Genomic DNA, 16,674 nt, shown 5'->3' with positions numbered 1-16,674 from the left:
AGAAAGCTTATCCCTAATTTAAAAAAAAAAAAGCAAAACCACATTTTCCTTCTTCTGACCATTACTGAAGAGAAAGGTATATCTCTTTGTTCTCACAGCTATTTTTGGGTGACTTTAAAGAGAAAAAAATTAGTATTATATTGCAATTGGGGTAAGTAGTATTTTCTGTCCTAACATTTACCTCACTCAAAGCCCGCTATCTGTCATCCCTATTAACTGTTTCTTCTAGCTTATTTTCTTGAATATGAAGGTAAGATGAAATTGATAAAAATTCAGATTATTCTATTAAACAATCCTCCTTCCTGCTTTTAATTAAATAAGCTTTTTGATTTTTATTGTCTTTCAGATTCATTGAGATGAAGTTCTCTATTGGAGTTTCCTCTGAAAGATCCTCATCTGATCATTAACCACAGACCAGCCTTTTCCAGAAACATTGACAGGGATCTATTCCTTTCATACCTACATGAATTCTGTCTGTCTGTCATTGCTTCTACTGTACTAGCACCAAAGTTTTGAAGAGTGGAGACATAGTGGTTTTAATTTGTAGCAGATGACTCCTTTTGGGACTGTGTTTTAAGCTCTTCAGTGCTGTATAAACATGAGCTACCTAGCACATACCCATCAGTGCTTGACAATTTTCAAATATGTTGCTTCTCCTTAACTCCATTCCTGGTTCTAAGATAAATCTACTTTCTCTCTTCTGGAATAATCCTAGCAGCCTGACCCCACAGCAATTCATTTTGCACAGAACAGCAGGTGAATATTTAGAATATGTACATGCATCATTAGACATCTCTGTTAGAAGATTTCTCATTTCCTTGTACATGAAATAAGATTTAACCTCCTTTCCATTGATTAAAAACTGTTGTATAATTCGGTACTTGGAAATCTTTTTAACTTCATCAGCTAAATTTCTCTCCTCATTTGCATTTTAATATTGAGTTCTATCTCCTAAGAATGGAAATTTAAGTGTTGTCTCCTTTTATTTCTTATGACCATAAGGTTCATTGTGTGAATAATCCTTCTAAGTATTTAGGATTTATCTCAAATGTCACTTCATAAAAGACCACCTCAATTATATTGTCAAGATTACATTATTACTACTGAATTGTTTTAATACCAGTAAGTGAATTGTTAATCATATGCGATTGTCTTCTAATTTAAAACAACTTATTTATACCCCTATTTTTCATTATACCTGAGGAAAATGAGATTTTTAAAGTTCACGTAATTTTTCCAGGTTTTCACATATTTTGGATTCCAAATCTATTTTTTTCTTCTATATACCCTTGGTTTGATATTTCAAAAAATAAAATAACACCTTATAGAAATCATTCTTATTTTTTTAACTAGGTGATTTTTTTATGTACTTTACTGGTTCTTCAGAAGAAACAGATACGATAATTCTTCAAGATCTCTATTACCATTTGTATTAGTCAGGTTTGTGTTGCTGTTATCAAAATTTCCTCCTATAACAATTTATAGGAGGAAAAGTTAATTTTGGCTACTGGTTCTAGAGGTTTAGTCCAGGGTGGGAACAGTTCATTGCTCTGGGCTTAAGGTGAGGCAAAACATTATGGTGGGAGGTACTGGGTGAAGAAAACCATTAATGGCACCCAGCAAGCAGAGAGAGGGAGGGGAAAGAGTCCAAGGGAAGTTGGACCCTTCCAAGTCATGACCCTGTGACCCATCACCTCCAGCCATGCCCCACCTACCTAGAGTTACCACTCACTTAGTCAATTCAAACTGGCATAGATGGATCATGTTACAGCTCTGACAATCCAATCATTTCACCTCCTAACATCCCTGCATTAACACATAAGCTTGTGGGAATACATCCCAAGTTGATTGTATGCCACACACGCTACCACTGATCTACAGCTCAAGTCCTTTCCATTATTTTAATTTTGATCCTCTTACTTGGCCTCCCTCATGTATCAGTGCATCTGGCTCTGTTATAGTTTGTATTGATTATTTTCTGATATTCCTGAAAATAAAATATTGTCTTAATCGGGAATCTTATTGTTTTAAAATAAAATTGACTTTAGGACATTTTCTGTGTTTTTGCCAGCTTGAAACATTTTCTTCTTCCTGTTTTAGTTTCATATTGTTTCCTTAAAAAGTCTTAATTATCTCATATTTATCAAAGGCTTTGGATCTATAATGTAAAAATTAATATCTGCCAGTTTGCTTACCTAAGACAATCTGAATTACCTGTATGTATCATAACTCCTCCCTTTTCTTTACCTCAGGGAGAAAAATAATTACTACATAGGTACATGGGAATATTTGTGAAGCAGAAATGTACTCCACATACACACTACTGTGAGATCAAAAACATCAAGTGTATCTAGAGCCAAGTGCAATTCCCAACTCAATTAACTATTAGGCTAATTAGCTTTCTTAAAACCTCTTCCAATCAGTCTAGCCCATACCACATTCTGTCCTGTGACATCTGACAACACATTCATGTATTGGTCCTTGGAGTTCTCATCCACAAATTCACAAATATTTTCTGCACTTGATATTACCTTGTGTGATCCAAATTTTTTTTTTTTTGGAAGAATATAGGCAAGACTCTGCTCTACTATGTTACCCTATATATGATTTTTAATTAAGTTAAAAGTAGAAATTACCATGAGAATCAGTTATTTTCCATGAGAATCAGTTGTTTTCCATAAAATAAGAGAGGTAATTAAAAATACAGTGAGACTCTAGAAGCATAAACTTTAATTTTCAATGAGAAAAATTACAATCTCTTTGCCAGGTACATACAGATGTTTTTTGCTAAAAACCACAAAACTTTTGGAATTTTACTCATTTTTAATCCTATCATATTTTACTGTCTTCATTTCTCTTAAGCCCAAATTAAATATTCCCATGGACCACATCAAAAAATATATAGAAAGTTTAGCAAATGCACTTATATACTGTGTCCAACTCTTGCCAGATTTATGGTCTTATTTAATTGGAATAACAAAAGCAATGATAGGACATGGGTCAAATCCATTAAATTGTTGCTTATGAGTTGCATGAATTTACATTTTAAAAGAAATATTTGTTTTATATTTCCCATAACAGAAATTTCCAAAGAAATAGGAATGAGTTTATTTTTAATAGCAACAAATTTTTATTATCAACATTAAATCCCATACTTAATCATTATATTCAATGCAACATTCTTTAATTTTAGTTTTCATATTTTTAAAATAAAAATTAATATTATAATTATTAAGAACAAATAAATTATGAATTAACATATTTCATATTCTTGGAAAATAGTCATTTAACTCTTTACCTCAGAAAATAAAATAACTACAGGGACAAACAAATAGTGGATTCATTTTAATACCAAGATATTATTTATAATCTAAATGCTTGATATTATTTATTGAATTGTTATCTTCAAATTAGTAGTCCTAAAAGATAGAATATCAACATATAAGCAGTTTACCTTTTCAGTTTTGCCAAAGTAGCCTCCTTTTCATTGAATTTCTTATATTTTGTAAATATTTAAATAGATTGAGAGCTATATCATTTTTAAAGAAGAGCTCCATGTGCCTTTGAAATGGTTAGTGCTCTTTATATTAGAAATAGTCACTTCTTTCCAATGGGGATATCTCATCTCCCTTGCTACATATAAATTGTTATCTGACTGCCCATGTTTATAATTAATTTGGTGTGTTTTCAAAACATTTGCTCCATAGCAGATTAGACTTTCCTGATGGCTCTCCATGGAATAAAATTTCACACACTATTGTTTTTCTCAAATGTAGTCAACATACATGTCCTAGAAGAGATTATCCTAATTGTCTATTATGACCTAATATTTGTGGGTAGAAATGGTTAGCAAATGATGGCTCTTGATGACATCATCTGAACATGCTCAGCCTATTTCTCATCTTTGAGGGATACTCATTTTTTTTTTTTTGTAGCAGTGGAAATTTATGGTTGTGGACAAATTGTAGACAAAAGCAATTGTATCTTTTTTAATTTTTGTTTTTTTAGTTATAGATGAACACAATACCTTTATTTTATTTATTTATTTTTTTATGTGCTGCTGAGGACTGAACCCAGTGCCTCAGATTTGCTAGGTAAATGCTCTGCCACTGAGTTACAGCCCCAGCTCTGCAATTCTTAAAGAAACTAAAATACTATATTCAAATTATGATATTTTCTCAGGCACCATGGGAGACCCTAAAAGAAAAAAAATAGTTCATTAATGAACCTTATAAAAAAAACTAAAACCAAATATTATCTATAAAATTTTAAAATGCTTCTCTCTCGTTTCAAACTTCAATCATTTAGGAATTTTTAATTTCACTCTTCTCCATTTTTCTTTGTGGAGAAAGCCATTCCAAACATGAAGATAGAATTTCTAACCTCTGTTGACTTCTTTACTCTCCATTAAGTTTTGTTTCCATGTCAGTAGGTTATTGTTTCTGTGATGGTGTTATTTTATGAAGGTTATGCCCCTTCCTGTTACCTATGCTGTCAGGAGAAGGCTTCTCCAAGTTTCATCCTCTATTCCTTTGCTTAGCCATAGAATACTGCTCCCTTTCAGCTCTTTCTGGAATTTCTACACTGGAATTTGGAAATGATAGGTGCTTTTAAAATCCTAATAGCATAGACAAAGCACCCCCAATCTCCATCCCAAGGGAGCTAGAACTGGACATCAGTTAACAAAAGATGATTAGGGTTTTCTAACTCTAGATAACTTTCCCTGTCTTCTCCAGTGATTTCAAGGATAATACTTAGCAAGACAGCAGGTACCAGTGGGAACTTTGTGACTGAATTTTGGCATCTATCACTGGGATAAAACTGCATGATGTTCATAGGAAAATTACATCAAAATGTACAACATACATATAGTGAGAACCAGGATATTTCTGACATTAGACTTCTAGTGAGGATTAAAAAAAGACATACCATATTTTCCTTTCCACACATACGATAACATTCCTTCAGTTGGAGAGATTCCACAAAAAAGAATGAAAAGGAAGAAGCAAGCAGAAGGAAAGCATCCCTTGTCAAGGATGTATAATAAGAGGTCTAATTTTAATGCTACTCAAACTTTGAAAACTTAAGTTTTCATATTGATAATTTTTCAGATCCAACATAATCACTGAATTATAAATAAAGTGCTATATATAGAAAGCTGGAAAACATTATTATGACCGAATGAAAATATGTATATTTCTGGAGAGAGTAAGGAAACAAGGTATACTGTAAATATTACATGATACCACTGGAGAATTTTTTTAGGTGCTATTTTTACTATTTTTGCATTCTTGCTTCCAGCAGTTTCCTTTGATATTTGTGACATTGATTTTATTTTTGATGATTATCTGCTTTATATTCTCAATCTACTGTATATATACATTTCATATTTCTTTATTTTTTTCTAGTTCTTGCTTTGTTTTCCTCATAACAGAGTGATAAATTTAATATTTCCATGCAGTAGTTCCTGGAAACTTTGAAGTTGTTGAGGACAACATGAAAAATGCCAAAACTTTTCTTAATCTTGGTGGCCATCTTTAAGTTCATTTTTCTTGGGGTCTCATGGCCAAGTGCTGTAAATGCCCCCCAATCCTGAAATCACTAGTAATCAGGAACCACAGATGATTTAATCACAGATCTCTGGCATGCAAATCTGTTTCTGGAGTGGGTTTTCAGAAATGTAATCACTGGGACAATTTTCCCAGAATACTCAACCAAACACACTGAAATCAACCAAACACACTGTGATTGTTATGGGGTCTCAAAACCAGTGGAGTAAAGTACTGAGCATTCCTGTGGTAAAGAAAGTAGGAAAAAAATATCAGTAGGAGAAACAGAAGGGACTTTATTTGCTGTACTAAATATATAGGTAATTTTGTTAATGTTGTTACCTTCTATAATCTTTCCAATATCACACAACCAAAATAATATTTTAAACCTGTTTGGAAAATATGTAGCATTTTTATTCCTCTAGTGGCATATATTTTATGTCCATATTGTCTATTAAAGTTTAGTTCAATGTCACCACATATAGTATAGTTATAATATTTTTCTGCTTTATTGTCTACCTTTTAACTTGAATGCTTAGTCTGTGAAAATAAAGGTCATTAATATTTACTATAATTTTCTATTTATTTCCTCTTTTTTGTTTTTCTTTTCTTTTCTGTCAATTTTTTAAGCTAATTCATTGCTCTTCTATTTTATTTTTCTGTCTTTTTACATATAGCACTTTATTCATCATTCAGTGATTATGTCAGATCTGAAAAATTATCAATATGTATATATCCTTAAGTTTTCAAAGTTTGAGTAGCATTAAAATCAGACCTATTTAGTCTACATCCTTGAAAGTGAGGCTTTCCTTCTGCTTTTCCTTTTCATCCTCAATATCTTACATCTCACACTTCAAAAAGGTATTGATCTCGTAACAGTGTATTTCCCTGTGCTCATATTGTACCCTTTAGGTGGTGGCATCATATCATACATCTTAATGTGATAAACTTCGACTCATGCTATTATTTAAGTAGTCATTTTTTTTCATATTGATGTGTACAGATGAAGTTTTCTTTATGTTCATTCTAATGAAGTTTAGAGGAATATGTACATTGATATTTTCCACTGTTAAAGAAAAACTGAAGTCAAAATAAATTTATGGAGTTTGAATGAGAAGAGCGATTTATGAATCAAACAATTCAAAACCAAAAGCAGTTCTCAGAGCTCCCCTCTAGTACCATGACAATGGGACTTCAAAGCTTAACGAGAAGCAACATAAACAAATTGCTTAATTGACTCTAGCTACTCATTTGACTTACTTGGGTATGATGGTCCAATGGAAGGTTATTAATAATTTAAACAGTTGGCTGTTTGGCTGGCTGTGAAAATCTTCTTAGGTAGAAGTTAGCATGATCAGAAGATTAGCTTTCTGAGAACTCCTAAGTTGGGCTCTGTGATTCTTGCATCCTGGTACTCAAGTTTTGTTCACTCAAATTCATTTGAAAATCAGAGGTAATAAAACGTGAATCTATTCCAACCATATGATAATGGAAATAGCATTTGTGTGATTATGTTTAAAGATTCCATTACATAACACTGCAAAAACCATCTTGGTAGAAGTCTCCATTGTCCATGTTGGCTTGAAGAAGCAAACTCTAGAGGAGGTTGCCTTCACTGAGAAACCCATGTTGCAAGTATCAGAATGCAGCCCCAAGAAACTGAGAAGTGCTTCCAGTCAAAAGCTAGGAAGAAGTTGAAAACTTGAGGCATGCAACTGAAAGAAGTTGAATTCTCTCCACCTAACTGAATCTTCCCCTAGAAGAACTGGGATGAGTATGCTGCCCTGGCCAACACCTTGACTGTGCAGTCTGGGGGCCTGAAACAGAGGACCTAGCTAAACAATGTTTAGACTATGGTCTATCAGAAATTGACATGTTAGATACATTGTGGGGGAGAGCACATTTTTGGCTAATAAGATTATGGTAATTTGTAATGTAACAATAGAAAAAAAAATCTCTCAGAATCACAGTATTTTATAACTCACATCCAGCGCTTGAACTAGTTTTCTCACGTAATTTGTCCTTTTTTATCTTTGTTCATTGTGGAAGTCTTATTCTGGTGCTAGTATTTCTCCATGAATGAAAGAAGATACCCTTCTCCCATGTTTCTACTTTCATATATTCCTTTTAAAGAGTGAGTTTATATTGTTAACTTTTCATGAAAACACTTAATCAAGTACAATGACTGCTCATGACATTATATTTTGTTTGGATATGTGGTGTCTCATAAATGCTTATGTGCAAGATGATATAAGAACATTCAGGGGTGAGATAATTGGATTATGCAAGTTGTAACCCAGAAATAATAGAGAAGATGGATTGAGAGCATTTCAGGCATTAGCAAGAACATATTCATCACAGGCTCAAGGATATAAAAGTAAAAATTCCTTTAAAAAGAGATCATGGGGACTCTCTCCATGCACAAGGGATCAACAATGTTATTCCACTGTGTTCAGCTAACTTTGCAGCTATGGTCCCAGAAGACTTTGATATTGCTCAAAATGGGTGCAGACCTTGTGCATTTATCATGTGGGGCTGGATCTATAGGAATGCAAGATACATTAGGTGGTCCTAGAAGCTTCCATTGAGATATGAAAAAAAAAGGCTTCGAGGTCAGGCAAAGTGTAGCAGGGTGATAGATCCAGAGGGTTTCCCCTGAGAGGGTGATATGTGAAGATTTGGAAAGGAAGCTGCAGCTGCAGCAGAGAACCTGAGAGTAAGAGACAAGAGCAGCTTGGGATGTCTGCTGAGGACAGCTGTAGGAATTGAGCAGAAACAAGTGAAGAGAGGCCAGGAGATCTGCAACCACCAAAACCACAGGGTAGAGCTATATAATCCTTTGGAGAGAACATTATGATGCCTTGAGCCCTAAATGTTGGAAGAGGAACCACAAGACAGTTTTGCCCAGGTGTATTTTCAATTTTGCTTTGTTCCCATACCTTCTTTCTTCTTTCTTTACCCCTAGTTCTTCCCTGTGGAATAGAAGCATTTACTGTGCACCATTATATTTTGAATACCTGTAATTGCTTTTGATCTTAACTTTCACTTCTGAGAGTTTGCTTTGAGGCTCAGATTAAATTATGGTTAGAACTTTTGGGAAACACTTGAAGTGTTCAGACTATGAAGACTCCTGAAAATGGACTAAATGTATTTTGTATTGTAAGATGGGCATAAAATTTTGGGAAGCCAGGGAAAGGATGTTATGATTTGCATATTTGGTATCCCCAAAACATATTTGTAAGATATATTTGTAAGAATGTTCAGAGATAAAAAGATTTGATTATGAGAGTTGTGATCGAATCAGTGGACTGATTTCCTGATATGGATTAACTGGGTGGTATCTGGAGACAGGTTGTGGCTGGAGGAGGTAGGTCACTGGGGCCATGCCTGTAGGTTATTTTGTTTATTGTCTCTGGCAAGCTTAGATCTCACTCTACTTCCTGACTTATGTTTTGAAATGTTTTCTTCCACCATGATATTCGGCCTCTTCTTAGGCCCAAAGCTATGGAGTCAGCGGATCTTGATCTTAAACTCTTAAACTATGAGTCAAAATAAACTTTTCTCCCTCTACATTATTCATGTCAGAACTTTTTGTAACTGCAATGAAAAAGCTAAAACATTGTATTTCAAAGCATACTATAGTTATTTTAGTACAATAAATTATCTCTTGTTGTTGCTATTTATTGGAATATCTGCTTTTCCTTTCTTTTGTGTTTTTTGTTTGTTTGTTTGTTTGTTGTTTGTTTGTTTTGGCTAAGCCTTGGTCAGATAATATTGCCTTTTCCATTTTGAAATGGTTATATCCTAACTAGAAATATAAGTACTTACATAATATTGGGGAAAAAAGGCAAATGTATTTACTACTTGTGTAATTTAAGAAAAGTTTTGTGAACTCTTTGCTGGATGAAGTCTGTGTCAAGTATTTTGGCAATCTAAACAATTTCTTGTCAGTTTGTTGATACTTGTCATCTAAACATTGTTTATCACCAAGGATTATGTGTGTGAATGCAGCATCTTGCATATATGTGAGTATGCATAATTTAGTCCACAAACTTTGGTTGGTCTTTGTCCTTGACCACCATAATTCCCCACATAAATTAAGTGCTAATAAGATGCTGAATTAATGCTAATGAAATTAATTTAAGGAAGAAAATATCCTCAAAAACACCATTCTCAAAAATGCAAAGAGAAATGAAACTCTAATTTAAGCAAAATACAACCCAATTTTGTTTTTCAGTGTTGGGAATTGAACTAAAGGCCTCATCTCTGCTGAGCACATGCTCCAGAATTGAACAACATAGTTCCCTGTTTGAAGAAAAAAAAATGAGTTCACAGTTAGATTTCTAGAAGAAAACTGTCATTGATATATCAATGGCAAGCAGCAATACAAAGTTTTCTTTTGGATTTCAAGTTACATTTTTTGTGGAAATGATGTAGTTGCTCATGAATTTCCTTATCAATATTATTTTTGGACAATAATTTTGAGACAGTCAAAGAGAATGGAAGACAGGTATGTCAAGACTTACTGTGAAGATACATTATCTCAATGGTGTGTGGTATTAGTGATGAGATCCACAGATTCATTGATGGGATAGAATTGGAAGCCCAAGAATAGACCCACCAAAATATAGTTGAAAATGTAGTGTGATCTTTGAAAAGACAGTAAAATGGAGCAAAGATTATCTTCTCACAGAATCTTACTGCAAGAACTGGCCATTCCCAGGTTAAAAACAAAATGAAAAAGAATGTATACACTTTTCATATCCTTCATAAATGTTAACTCAAATGCATGTTGGACCAAAATGTAAAGCAAAACTATCAAATCCTTAGAAGATAGCATAGAATAAATCAAGATGAAATAGGGTTTGCCAATTAGTTTTTAGGTACAGAAAAGCTAAATAGAAGATCCATGAAAGAAAAGGGTAAACTGAGAAGGGGCACAGAGGTAGGAAAGATGGCGACATGCGATGGTCATCATTACCCTAAGTACATGTATAAAGACATGAAGGATGTGACTCTCCTTTGTGTACAACCAGAGATAAGAAAAATTGTGCTGTGTATGTGTTATATGAATTGTAATGCATCCTTTTGTCATATATAACAAATTAAAAAATTTTAAAAACCCTGTACTTTATCAACAGTAAATTTTGGCTCTGAATAAGATGTATCAAGAACCTGAGAACCTGTTGGGGTTTAAGTGTGCAGAGTTTAGCTCCCTCAGCCTGACACTTTGCAAGAAGCTGTGGCTGTGATTTAGGTCAGCTGAAGGCATGCCTCGCTAGGAGGAGGAAAAGTCCTCTTCCCCTTATCACAAGACACAAGCTTCTGCATGGTTTGGCCTAGAGGAAGAAGCTTTCTGCATACTGGACCTGGGAACAGTACATTCGGGGATTAGATAATGTCTACAAAGAACTTTGGGAGGGTACTTATCAAAAAGAACAGGAACAACTTGAATTTAGCTCTGTGTACCCGCTGAGGCATGATATTTGGGCTATGTGGATGAAGTGTTACTGAAGAATTGCTTGCTTTGTTAGAAGAAAAATATAAAAGAAACATGCAAATAAAGCTCAGCATGCAGTTGCAATTGCTGCCTTGGCTCTGCATCCCCTGTGTCCCAGTTATTTTGTGACCCTTACCCAGGGACCTGAACGCACTAGAACCTGAGAACCCATGTCACTTATGGAGGATATTTTCAAAGATATACTTGATAAACTGTTTTTCAAAATGCATGAGGTACCCTTTAGACTCAACAATAAGTAATAAAACGGATTAAAATCTGATGAAAACTATAGCAAGCCCCTCAAAAGAGAATGTTAAGTAAACGTATAAAAGATGCTCCATATCAAAAGGTCATTAGTGAAATCTAAGTTAGAACAACAAAAAGATACCATTATATACCTATAATAATGGTCAAAATATAGAACACTGATAGCACCAAGTGCTGATGAGAATATAAACCAATAGGCTGCTCATGCACTCACTGCAGGTATCCAAAATACCTTACCATGCACTTACTATAGAGTCCATCAATCATGTTCCTCTATATTTACCCCCAGTAACTAAAAACTTTTGTCCACAAAGAATCCTATGCATGGATGTTTACAGAATATCTAGCATATTTATTCACAATTTTTAAAATGTCAACTTGATCAAGAGACTCTTTTGCAAACAAATGAATAAATAAATTGTGGTAAAATAGAGAAAGTGTAATATTGTTACTGTAATAAGAAAAAATCAGCGGTTAAGTTATAAAAAGACATGGGGGAAAATGTTATCATTGAGTGAAATAAAGAATGTGGTAAAACTGCATGTTGTATGATTCCAAATATATGACATCCTATAAAAGAGCAAATGATAGAGACACTGAAATGATTAATGGTTTCCACTGGACAAGGGGAAGAAGGGATGAACAGGCAGAGTACAGAGGATTCTGAAGGTGGTGAAAGTACTTCAGATGATGATATAAAGGTGAATACAGGTCACTATACATTTTTTCAACCCTGCCCCCCATAAAAAATGCATAACACCATGAATGAATGACACTGTGAATGATATACTGTTGGTGTTAATGATATATCCACTGAAGCTCACAATTGTTAAGAAATATACTGCTCTGGTGATGCTGTTGATAATGGGACATGCTTTAATGTGTAGAAGGGGGTACTGTATAGGAAATCTCTGCTCCTTTTCCTCAATTTTACCAAATTTACTGTTGGCCTAAACTATTCTATAACATAATGTCTTTAAAAAAATATTGTCATTAATATCACTAGTAAAGAAAATGCATTTGTATTATATAAGAATCTATATGCATGTGTTAGTTGCATCACATTTTCTCTGATTAGTAAAATTAGAAACTTATACCTGGATATCTAAAAGAGAAAGTGCTTTTTAAACATGTGACCTAGTTTTTATAATTTTTTTTAATCTAATAATGCTAAGTGCCTCTCTCAAATATCTCTCCAGGTGGGCTCAGTAGCACATGCTTGTGATCACAGTGGCTCAGGAGGCGGAGGCAAGAGAATCTTGAATTCAAAGACAGTCCCATGAAAAGTGAGGGACTAAGTAACTCAGTAAGACTCTGTCTCTAAATAAAATGCAAAATAGGGCTGGGATGTGGCTCAGTGATCAAGTGTTCCTAAAGTCAGTCCCCAGTACCACCTCCCCAAAAAAAGTCCCTCCAAAAAAAATAGTAGAAAATATATGCCCTATTTAAGATGAAAAGAACATGGTTTTTCTCTCTAGGAATAGATGCAAACTTTGTTCACTTTTTCTTGTGTTCAATAAGTATCTTTTAGCCTTTACTATATCACAGGCACGTTTTAAATGGGAATGCAGAACACTAAAAATATCAGCAAAGGCTCCTTTCCTCATGGTGTTTATTTAAATTCTAGTGAAGAAAACTGATAATAAGCAATATAAGAAATACATAACATGCTATATTTAGTGATAACATTTAAGATACCATGTGAACCCCTGAACTTTGGGAAAGATCTCACTGAATAAATGACATTTGAATGAAACCTAGAAAGGTGAGTTGTAAAATGCGTGAATGTCTGTGGGAAGAAAGGGGTAGGCAGAGGAGGAAGTAGAGGGAGTTTAAGAGGCTCCAGCCTCAGGAGGCCAGGATGGCTGCAAAAGATATGACTAAGGATATTTAAGTGAAAAACGATGAAATGTTAGATTATTTTCATTTCTTGAAGAAAAAAAAATCTCTTCCCCTAAAATATAGTTTATTTTTCAAAACAAATGTTTCAAAATTTAAATACTCATTGTCACCATTATCCCAGTCTATTCAAGCTGCTAAAATGAAATATCTTAGATCTGGTCACTTATAAATGGCAGTAATCTATTTTTTTTCATAGCTTAGAGACTAGGAAACCAATGTTTTTTATTTATCTCTTTCTTCCTCCCACTCTTTATTTCTCTTTTTCTTTCCTTCCATTTTCATCAATATATGAGACTGTTCACTTCTGAGGATACTGTGTGTATATATGTATGTATGCACCCACATTAGTTGCTTTGCTTTGTCCCTGGACTTTAATGTGACTGAAATTGATCTCAAAGCAATCACTTCAGAGGTAGGAAGCAGTCTATAAGTTGGTCTGGTGTGAACTTTTTTTTCAAAATTGAGGTGCCCTAGTGATTGCTAGACACTATTATGTTGTCTCTTGGGTCTTTAATCTCTGAATAGAATGCCAAAAAGGCAATGTAAACAGACAATAAGAGAGAAAATTCCAGATTTAGAAGTAGGATGTAAAGAAAAAGGCCAACAAACATGTGAGTTGTAGACTACTAACAAAGTAGAGCACCATTAAAGGTGGTAGCTACTGAATAAGAAAATTTTTTTAAATGAATTTAAATGGGGTAAAAAAAGGACCTATCCCTAAATTATGAGAGCTGTGGTTGCATTTTGAATATTAATAAACAAGGATTTGATTTTCCTGGAGGTCTGCCAAAATCGTTTTCTCTATGTTGTTTCACACTGTGTGTGTTGCCATTGAACACCTGTAAAGGACTTAGTAAGTCAAGCAGGAATCAAGATGAAGGGACACATTTACATCAGGGGTCCGGTGGAGGAATTGCTGGATCTATTTCAACTAGCCTTCCTGGTATCTTCTAAGGCTTTTGTGTCCCTGATACTTTCTATTGAAAAAACAGATGTGGTCACTTGTTCTGGGACAGTTTTCCAGCTTTATTGAAATGAGGCAGGGCACCATTAGAAGTAGCCTGACTCTTTCTGTGTCTCAAGAGAATGCACTTACATGGTGCAGACTTGGTCTTGACATAATTTAGACACACTCATACTTTACCACAGAAGCAGCCTTCCCCAAGTCCTGTAATAATTACTGGCTCCTGTGCTTACACAGTGGTGAATCTTTTTCCTTAATAAATGAGAAGATATTATTCTTCTCGTTCAGACCCTTCCTTCTCATTAGGGCCACCAGTAAAGTTGTTATTTTTTTAGTTTGTGTCTTCTATGTGTTTAAGAAGCCTGCTTCTGTGAGGAAAGTTCATAATTGTCCAGAAATGACCACTAGCTGACAGGTAAGTGTTTCTCCTCAGGAATGAAACACATTGAACCCACCTAGCTACATACTAATCATCCTCTTTTCCTATTTTGGCAAATATTCTTCATAAATCACTAAGAAAAGCAGGTCAAATATCAATTTTCTTTAAAATTGAATTGGGTCATTGGAATTCCAGTACACATGGGGTTCATCTACTTGATCTTCTCTCTGGTTTTCTGTGGCCCTAACTAGTTGAATTGCTTTTTTGTGACATACCTCCAGTGCTTACAATGGCCTGTGGGGACACTTTTAAGACTGAGATTTTTATTTTTCTTTACCAATTTTCTTTTACAGACATACTGCCATTAGATCCTGATGGTTCTTTCTTTATATAAACCTCCTTCACTAATTATAAAGCAATATATTGACCATGAGTATATAAAGCATTTATAGTTAAAAACTTTCTTATTTATTAGTAATCTTTCAATCTAACAAATTTAATTAAATAATATTATATTCCAGACAATACACTGGACTCTAGATATATAAAGATGAATAATCTTTTTTCTGAAAAATAAAATGTAGATATTATTCTGGACTCTTACAAATAACAATAGCAGTAATAGGAATAATCTTTGATGAATCCAATATGTTATTACAGATACTTCATTATATTGGATCAAGTTTTTAAGGTGGCTGCTTGTTACTCATAAGAAAATATTAGTTTGGGGATTAATCTACTATTTGAAAATAGAAGCAGAGTTGAGTTCACATAGGATAAAAAATACAATAATATTAATTCAAAATAAATCAAAGTTCTAAGCCAAATTAACTTATAGAGACTGTGATGAATAAGAACACATTTGATGGATTTATGTTTTATGAGTCATAACACAATCCATTTGAGATGCAGTTTTTTCAGTGCCACCATAAAATCTTTGTTTCTTAAACAATATATCATCGGATTAAACATGGGTGTCACAATAGTATAGAAAAGAGAAAGGAATTTGTCCGTTCCTGCTGAATGACTAGACTTTGGTCTCAAATACGTAATGATGCCTGATCCGAAGAATAAAGCCACAACCATGAGGTGGGAAGAACAGGTGGAGAAGGCCTTTCGTCGCCCAGTTGCTGATGGTAGCTTTAGGATGGTGGAGATTATTCTTACATAAGATCCAAGTATCAATATAAAAGGAATAGTGACAACCAGAAGAGTAATCACATAAATTAACATCTCAATCACAAGAGTGTCCCCACAGGCCAGTGTAAGCACAGGAGGTATGTCACAAAAAAAGTGATTCAGCTGGTTAGGGCCACAGAAAGGTAGGGAGAAGATCAAGTAGGTGAACCCCATGTGTACTGGGATCCCACTGACCCAACAGCCTGTGGCCAATTGGATACACAGCCTATGGTTCATGATGATGGGATAGAGCAGGGGGCTACAAATGGCAACATACCTGTCATACGCCATTGCAGTCAGGATAAAGCACTCAGTAGCTCCAAAGACCAGAAAGAAGTACATTTGTGTAGCACAAGCGACAAAGGAAATATTTCTGCTTTGTCTACAGAGGTCTGTTAATAATCTTGGGACAATGACTGACACATAACATATTTCCAAAAAGGAAAAATTCCCAAGAAAAAAATACATGGGGGTCTGGAGGGAAGGCTCAACATGGGTTATTATGATAATGAGGCTATTTCCCATCAGGATAATTATATAGATTATCAGAAACAACCCAAAAAGAAACTCTTGTATATTAGGAATATCCGAAAAACCAAGGAAGATAAATTCCACCAGTGTAGTGTGATTCCTTTGTGGAGGATTTTGTCCTGTAGACTCCATTTATGAACACAAGGATTTCAAGATGTAGAAGTCACTTCAATCCACCAGGCTCGGTGGCCATAGTAATAATGGCCAGTCTACTGACACGGAAGAGACATTCAATTGTGTTTAAGTGCTTTGTATGTTCAGTGATATATTTCAAACTCAATATCCTAAATTTCCACAATATAAAAAGAATAATTTTAATTTCTGTTTCTGCTTGTAATAAAGGTTATGATCAAGTGACTAACAAAAAACGTAAAACAAGACAGCAGTATAATAAGAAAAAAAT

The 16,674-nt window shown here is 34.3% G+C and overlaps 1 protein-coding gene across 1 annotated transcript; it reads right to left on the bottom strand.

Annotated features, from left to right (window-relative positions):
* Positions 1 to 15,446: 15,446 nt before the first annotated feature.
* Positions 15,447 to 16,403, bottom strand: LOC101966114 (olfactory receptor 10AG1). The gene has a single exon (XM_005342570.2). The coding sequence runs from the start codon at positions 16,401 to 16,403 to the stop codon at positions 15,447 to 15,449; it is 957 nt and encodes a 318-aa protein (XP_005342627.1).
* Positions 16,404 to 16,674: the final 271 nt, after the last annotated feature.

The sequence above is a fragment of the Ictidomys tridecemlineatus genome, chromosome 4, assembly GCF_052094955.1.
Source record: "Ictidomys tridecemlineatus isolate mIctTri1 chromosome 4, mIctTri1.hap1, whole genome shotgun sequence".
NCBI classification, from domain to species: Eukaryota; Metazoa; Chordata; class Mammalia; order Rodentia; family Sciuridae; genus Ictidomys; species Ictidomys tridecemlineatus.
This window is presented reverse-complemented; position numbering and strand designations above follow the sequence as displayed.

What these genes read in the sequence shown, in the direction of transcription:
- LOC101966114 (XM_005342570.2), bottom strand. Translation starts at nt 16,403, where the DNA reads ATGGAGTCTACAGGACAAAATCCTCCACAAAGGAATCACACTACACTG.